Source organism: Westerdykella ornata (genome assembly GCF_010094085.1).
Source record: "Westerdykella ornata strain CBS 379.55 unplaced genomic scaffold EI97scaffold_3, whole genome shotgun sequence".
Taxonomy (NCBI): domain Eukaryota; kingdom Fungi; phylum Ascomycota; class Dothideomycetes; order Pleosporales; family Sporormiaceae; genus Westerdykella; species Westerdykella ornata.
In genome coordinates, this window is record NW_022986853.1 from 550,809 (window position 1) to 558,342 (window position 7,534).

At 56.7% G+C, this 7,534-nt stretch overlaps 3 protein-coding genes across 3 annotated transcripts; 1 reads left to right on the plus strand and 2 right to left on the minus strand.

Moving 5' to 3' along the window:
* Positions 1-1,079: 1,079 nt before the first annotated feature.
* On the minus strand, positions 1,080-1,952 carry EI97DRAFT_173558 (uncharacterized protein). Its single transcript, XM_033793447.1, has one exon. The coding sequence runs from the start codon at positions 1,705-1,707 to the stop codon at positions 1,183-1,185; it is 525 nt and encodes a 174-aa protein (XP_033656892.1). The 5' UTR covers positions 1,708-1,952; the 3' UTR covers positions 1,080-1,182.
* On the minus strand, positions 1,879-3,274 carry EI97DRAFT_173656 (uncharacterized protein). The gene has a single exon (XM_033793448.1). The coding sequence runs from the start codon at positions 3,063-3,065 to the stop codon at positions 2,199-2,201; it is 867 nt and encodes a 288-aa protein (XP_033656893.1). The 5' UTR covers positions 3,066-3,274; the 3' UTR covers positions 1,879-2,198.
* A 1,009-nt stretch (positions 3,275-4,283) lies between these two features.
* On the plus strand, positions 4,284-6,808 carry EI97DRAFT_439719 (uncharacterized protein; the record flags this gene model as incomplete). Its single annotated transcript, XM_033799573.1, has 4 exons — positions 4,284-4,409; positions 4,569-4,781; positions 4,879-5,287; positions 5,568-6,808. 4 exons carry the CDS (start codon positions 4,284-4,286, stop codon positions 6,806-6,808), a joined length of 1,989 nt encoding a protein of 662 aa, XP_033656894.1.
* Positions 6,809-7,534: the final 726 nt, after the last annotated feature.

The window sequence follows — 7,534 nt, forward strand, 5'->3', positions numbered from 1 at the left end:
CTGGTCAACCTTGGAACCGTCTCGTTGAGCGGGCCGGTGCCTTTGCCACGCTATCCATCAACGGTGCGCTTCCAAACGTTAGCAAAACAGTGAAACATGAGCAAACAGCGTGTGGCATCTTTCCAGAACTGTTGCATCCCCTCAGCTGGAGTCTCCGTCCACTCCAATTAAAAGCAGAGCGGTCCCGATCCTCCTGTAGACGGCGAGCTTGACGAAAAGGAGTTGTGCAGGGTGATGAACACCAAGAACAGCAGGATGGGTGTGAAGAAGTCGTGGTAAAGGGGGGACGTCATTGGTTGTGCATCGGATTGTCGCACTGGCCCTGCTCGTTAATCTCTGATCGCGTCGATCACAGTCAGGGACCCCCCCACGTCGAGAGCTCCCTCTCCTCCTCCCAGCAGTGCTGTTTGCAGTTGCAGCAAAAGGACATAATATTGGTCTGCATTGCTAACGGCCCCGCTTTGTTGAACCTCAGCACTGGGTAAGAGGACGGTATTGCAAGCCCCGAATGTCGGCACCGGCCATAGCAGCGCAGCGGGAAGCAGGAGGAGTGAGTTGGTGGGGATGGAGATGGACGGCAACTGAATCCTCGCTCGCTCACTCTCGTCCTAGCGGATTTTTCAGAATTGATTGAATAATCTCTGCATCTCATTATTGCAAAGCGGATGATGGGCGGTAGGTAGCCCTCCACGCCGAAGGTGCCCGATGGGCGGGAAGAATGGACTTCACACAGCCGTGCTCCGTATCACTCAGCCCTGAAGCCAAGGCAACACAGCAGTTTCCTGTATTTTGGTAACTCGTGCGCTTCAAGGTCGCCGATTTCACGACGGTTCGTTGCACTAACGCGGTCAGCCGTCGGTCCAATGTGGGATGGATGGGAGCTGCTACGGGTATTCTCATTGCCCTGTTAATCGTGAGTTGCTTTCTGGGACGTGGTTCAACAAGAAAAGTTGGACCTGGTTGCGGAGTAGTGGAGGTCAAAATAAGCTTGTTGGAGATAATCGTTGGGAGTGCACCTGCCCTGTATGATTTGTGATGGGCCAACCAGAAGCGATTGTTGCCTTTGTCAGCGGCTTGGCATGACGGAACCCAGGCGTACCCACCCAAAACTTCACCCAAAACTTCACCCCAAACAGATTCCCATCACGGTCCGTTGGCAGTATATCGAAGTTTGAGCCGCATCTATTTCGAGAGACGAGCAGTGCTCGAGGCATGAGACAAGAGCATGGAATCCGATGGTCGTACCATCCAGCACAGTCCAAACAGCGAATGCGAGTCCACAGATTCTAGCCGACTTCCATGCCGTGCAATGGAGCAATGCTCAGCAACCCGCAAAAGTGCAGGGCGCTGATGATATGGTGAGATGACGAGAACGATGAAACGATTCAAACGATGACCTCGGGTGTAAAGGTGATTGGGTGCTGGTACCCCAGGCATTAAAAACCTGCCCGTGCTAATAAAATCATATCGCTCAGACAGCAGAATGGCCCATGGCATGAGCCACCTTCTGGATCGCTGGAACGCCGTTTGTCCCGAAGGACAGGAAAGTGCTCCCCATACCTGCGGCTGACACCCCATCTCAAACACGCACCATGTGTTCGACTCCAGCAATAATACAAGAACTTGTGTCACGCAAGGTCGTGGCTCTCGGATTGCTGCACAACTGCACTTGCCTACTACTCGCCCACGCCGCCCACGCGCTGACATGATTTTGCATCGGCCGAAACCTTGGAACAGGCGAGGTCGACGTGCAAAACATACGAGAAGTCTCTCCTTATTATTGCAGCCTGACTCTTCTGCCACTATTGGCAATTGTTGGACCGTGGAAATTCACGAACGACCGTTACGGAGCGCCCGGTGTCTGATCCGCGACTTGCCCATCGGAAGCCATTTTGGTCACGAGACGCTATCCCCTTCGCAGCAGCTATTGCGAACTTCCCTGCCCAGGTGTCGGCAACAGCACAGACTGCTGGGTTGGTGATTATTTTATGGCAGCGCTACCAGCGGTAGTGTCCGCAGAGGCTCAGGGGGTCCCGCCAAGGGCTCAGTCCTCATTTGGCTCTCTTGGAGCAAAGCCAACGTTTGGTCCGGGCCCGAAGAGGAATGGGGCCTTTGTGGGAAATTCGAGGACGACCACGAGGCGGTACTGCAGGAGACGCCCATTCGAGCAATGTATCCCAAGCGGTCGATACGTCTACTTACCGTGCAAAGGGTTCAGAGACGCAGGTGTTGCAGGGCGCTGACTCGGGTTGCATGTGCGTGCTTGATGGCTTGCTGGCGGCGAGCCGTTCCTCGCTTTGGTCGGAGTCCAACGCTGCCCCAGTCGACTGGGTCCGGGTGTGCTGGAAACGGGCAAAACAAGCGAGAAGGGCCAGCGCGTCGGAATGGACGGTCGAACCCCAGATGGTTGCGCCACAGGCAGGCTGATGAGGAGCCCAGTCCCTGGGAATACAAATGACCACGGAGCCAGGCCGGCGAGGAGCAGCAGGAGGCTGATGATATTGTCCGCGACCAGGTTCGCATTTTGCCTGAATTGCGCTCTCTCCGCGACTGCAGGCTCTCGCGTGGGGGAAGGGTTTGCACGGCCAGCGGCGCTCTGCCGTGAGACGGGGATTTCTATTTTTGCTGCGCAACTGCGGGACAATACGACCACGGCCGGTGTGAGATAGAGTGCACGCAGAGTCTACGGAGGCATGTCCAGCGAGCGACCGGAGACGACAAAGCAGAGGATGGGATCCTGTTATTGATATATATCCGATGCCACCGGGCTTGGCTTGGCGGGTATTGTTCCCAGCTCTGGGAGAGTTTGTGGCTCTGAACCGGCGCCAAACAAACGGTGACGCTTCGAGCCAGCGGGCAGCTCTCGTCGGTCGTCTGTTCATCAGGTTCTCTCGCCAGAGATGACCTGTTTGGGGGTTGGGCGGCCAAAAGCTGACAGGCCTCGGCACGCGCGATTGCGATGTGGATGGGAATAGAGCCTCTGATTGGCGGTGTCGACAGAGTTTGACCCATCCCATCCCATCCCGAAACAGTGGGAAGAGGGGCTGCACGGCCACCCACTCCATTTCTGAGCGGTCCGGACGATCGGTTACGAGTCAAGGGGGAACCTCTTTTCATCTCAACGGCTGCTAAGGGGGTCTCGAACCGCCTGGTTGCTCGTCTCCCCTTCGCGCAAAGTCAGGACAACGATTTACTATGTACCTACTCGAATGCTCACCCTGCTTTCTTTCACTGCTCCTGCTGCCGCTGCTGCCAGGAAAAAACGCATCACGGCAGATGGACACAGACCAGGGAGGAGCACAAGGCACGCCCAATAATCCGCATGTCCAAGGATTCAGGTCGGCGACTTCGAGAGCAGCCCCCTGTCGACAGCCAGGGCGATCACCATCTGTGCGCCCCGTCATGATCAAGCCGCCGCAACGCCCGTTGATCGCCCGCGTGCGGGACGCGAGCGCAGGACTGCCACTTTGACACTCTGTGGCCATGTGCAACAACACCAACAGTGGTAGCGACGGCGTGCAACAGGCAAACGAGGGCGGACACAGAAGCATGGCGAGAGTGAGGGAGCCCGCAGCCATGGGTGCACCACTCCGTACTCCGTATGTACCTACATGTCGGTGCTATTCTTGGACCTCGTGGGCGTCATGCGGCAAGGGCCCGTCGCAAGACCTCAGGGACACCAAGGTGAGGCGGTCGTGGAGCACCACAGCAAGAAGACACACACAATCAACGTGGTGCACAAGAGAGGAGAGGCTCCAGCCTCATGCAGACAATAAAGTCTCTTTCCCAGTCGAGGGGGGGAAACCCCTGGCAGGGCGAGTGTGCTTTGGAGAATCATGGACAGTTCGAGGCTGGCTGATGGTGAGATGAGAGGTTTTTGAGACTTGTAGTTTTTCTTTTCTCCGTTTTGTTTTGCCTGCAGGGGGGATGAAAAGGGAAGGGGGTTGTGGGTGAGGGTTGGCGATGGATGATGGGATATCCAGTGGGGGTTTTTCTGAGCAAGCAGTTTGACAGTGGTAGAGTCCAGGTAGGGAGTGGTTCTGGGAGTGGTCCCGTTTGTCCTCAGCGCAGAGGAGCGCGACCCCCGGGCATGAATCGCTAGCGGGCAGTCAAACGGCCGGGGGGAGCCTGGTAAGGGAAAAGGACCCTGGGCCGCACACACGTCTGGTGGTGGTTGTGTTGAGCAACAAGTCTCGATAGGGAGCAGGACTTCTCCGTCCTGGGTAGGACTCCCTCATCTGGCCTCTCTTCAGCACCCTCCGGTCTGCATGCCCGTGGCCGCCATGGGGAATTCCGGGCAGGGCTCGTGGCTGCCGGCACCGCATGCGAGTGGCTTGCTGGCAAATGCTGCAGACGCAAACCGACAACTTGTGTTGCCCTTGTTGGAGTACCGAGTACGGAGTCGATACGTATGTAGGAAGGAAGAGTATCTCCCCACATTAGTATTGACTGCTGAGCAGGGGAAAAAGATCACAAAGACCCAAGTCTGGGCAGCGCTCCTCATTTTTCTGCTCCAACACGACTCTCACCCATGAATATTGTCATGGGCCGTGGACGAGGGTCCCCAGGTCCCCAGTCGGCCAGGGCCAGACGGCGGTGCCAGATGGGCAGATGGCAGAGGCCCAGAGCAACACGCCCCCGGCCGCGATGCGCAACCAGGGCCTCAGAGGGCACTCGCTCCCTTCCCTTTCCCGAGATCTGAGGGTTGGAAACACGGTGCGGCCGTCGACAAAAACCAGGGCCCCTACTTGGGCACAACAAGTGCTCCGAGGGCCGTGTCTGTGAGAAGCAGTTCGTCTAGTACATTAGCTCTAGCTTGGGCACGTCGTGTACTTTTAGTCGGGCCCCATCGCACTACCACTTGCTCCATTTTATTAGAGCTCATCTGCCACTTCTGCCACTACACTACTCCACCTTGCACCCGCTCGCCCATCCTTGGATCACTCTCCCTCTACACTATCCCCTCCGACTAGTCTGCCTGCCTTGGCAGCCCGCCTTCCCAAAACCACCCTCTCCCTCTCCCACTCCCTCTCCCCTCCGCTCTCGTCTTCCTTCCCGCTCACTGTTACTCCTGTTACTCCCGCATCAGCCTGCCGCACATCTGCCACGAGCCAGGACCAGCACCACCAGCACCACCAGCACGGCCAACAACACCATCGTCGTCCTCGCCGTCTTACCCAAGCCCATTGTCGCTCAGACTCACCACTGTTGTGTCAGCTGCCGTCCGTGGGCCCATCTGCTGCCGTCCCATCGTCTCATCCAGTAGCACACCACACCCTCCTCGACTGTAGGTCCTTCCTCCCTCACCTTTAGTGCCCTCGCAGCTCCCGCATATAGAAATCACCCCGCCTTCCCTCTCTTCTCCCCACTCCTCGTCGCCGCATCATTATCTCTTGCTCTCCATCCCATCATTTGCGCTACGCTTTCCTTTGCTCCTCGGTCGTTTTCGGCCCTATCCATTGACCGACGGGACATCCCCCTCACTGCCACCCGCCTTATCCGTTGCTGACACGAGCTCGCAGCATTACCCTAAATCCCTCAATCCATCTTTCTGGAACCAGGACCAGTCAGCCAGTGTGGCCCGCTGTACAGCCTTTACCCACTGCTCTTTTCGGTCCTTCACAGACCGCACACCATCTTGGTCACCATGGTGAACCACCGCCGCGGCCCATGGTCGCAGCACGAAGACCGCATTCTCATCGACCTGGTTCAGCGAAAAGGCCCTCACAACTGGGTGCGCATCTCCAATGAGATCGGCTCCCGGACGCCCAAGCAGTGTCGCGAGCGCTACCATCAGAACCTCAAACCCAACCTCAACCACAACCCCATCACTCAGGAAGAAGGCGAGATCATCGAGCAGCTAGTCCTGGAGATTGGAAAGAAATGGGCCGAGATCGCAAGAAGATTGCCTGGCCGCAGCGACAACGCAGTCAAGAACTGGTGGAACGGAGGTGTGCACAGGCGACGAAGAAACACGGAGCGACAGGCACAGCGGCACATGCAACAACCATCGCACGCATCGCATCCATCGCACTCACATCAACCCTATCCGTACCTGTCGCCTTCCCATCACCAACTCGAGCAGCCGCAGCCTCTCCACGCCTACCCCGCTCCGCCGCACCACAACCCACACCCGGCCCACCCTACTCAGTCGCTACCTCCTATCCGCGGTTATGGCGAGTCCTCGGTATATGGCGAATCTCGTCGTCCGTCACTCAACCTGCCTCCTGATTCTCCTCGCTCCCTGAAGCTCGCACACCCCCACGGCCTCGAGGCTTTCCCGGGATCAAGACCATCACCCCTCCAACTCGCTCCTCTGCAGCCTTTCACTTCTTCTTCACGGGCGCGGGTGTATGAGACCCCTATGCCGTCTCCTGGCTATTCCATCGCCTCCGTGGACGCACCTTCACTCATCACCGACACGGGCTCCGAGACTCGATCGCCCCGTGCAGCCTTGTCGCCTTCCCAGCATCCAGCACACTACGACCCTTACAGGAGACGGTCGTCTGTGCAGCTACCCCCCATCAGTCGAATGGACCGTTCGAGTTTTGCGACTGACCGCCCCTCTGCACCTGTCCGCCGCCTCGCTTCACCTTGGTCTCCAGCACCCCTCGAGAATCAGCGGCCCTTGCCTGCCTATCAGACTCTCAGCCTTCCTCCTCTACAGCCAGTCTCGCCGGCACTACCCAGTCCCACTTCGATGCAGTTGCCTCCGCCAGGGATTGCTGGCCACTCGAGGAGTGCGCCGGCGTCTCCTCGAACAGAGGCCGCCCGCGACCGGAGAATGAACATCAACAACCTCCTGTAGATGGATTTGTTTTCTCACGTATTTACAACTCATTTCTCTTGTCTATATCACGAGTGCGGTCGCTTTTGGCCTTGGGTAGGATTGCAGTTTTTGCGGCATTGGGTACATATTGGGCATATCCTTGGTTATTGCTATTTCTTTTTTTTCCTTCCAATTTATATCCCCGTCATAGTTTGCGTACTTAAAAAGGGATTTCTATCACTTTGTAATGCTTGCGCCCCACACCATGGCCAGCACATGAGATACCCATACTTAGCTATCCTCTGTTCAAGGGGGAAAAATCTGGCCGCTTCCTGTTTCCTCTTCTTGTCCTGCTTGGGAATTTGTTTGGCGTACGGTTTGCATGTGTATGTAGTTTTTGGACTTGGGTTTGGGCATATGCAAGCCTTGTTGGGATTCTCCTCTCTCTTCTTTTCATTTTGCTCGTCTCCCTCGCATTCCGCTCACGGGGAGTCACCACGGGGCCGAGTGGGTGGGGTTCTGAGAAGGAGGAGGAGGAGGAGGAGAAGAAGAAGTAGAGCAGAATACTACGAGATGTTTGACGCCTTTGACATTGTTGTGCTGTGCCTTGTCTAGACACGCGGTTTTCGCATTTGCATCGCACTGGTGTGGGCCGATTATGGAAACAAGTAACTAGTGTAGGTGGTTGATATGATGTGTTGTGCGGTCTGTCTTTCTCACTATGGTTTCGGAGGAGGGAAAAGAGATGGATGCGTACCTGTTTTG

Excerpts from the sequence above, each read along its gene's own strand:
- EI97DRAFT_173558 (XM_033793447.1), bottom strand. The coding sequence starts at position 1,707 with ATGTCAGCGCGTGGGCGGCGTGGGCGAGTAGTAGGCAAGTGCAGTTGT.
- EI97DRAFT_173656 (XM_033793448.1), bottom strand. The coding sequence starts at position 3,065 with ATGGAGTGGGTGGCCGTGCAGCCCCTCTTCCCACTGTTTCGGGATGGG.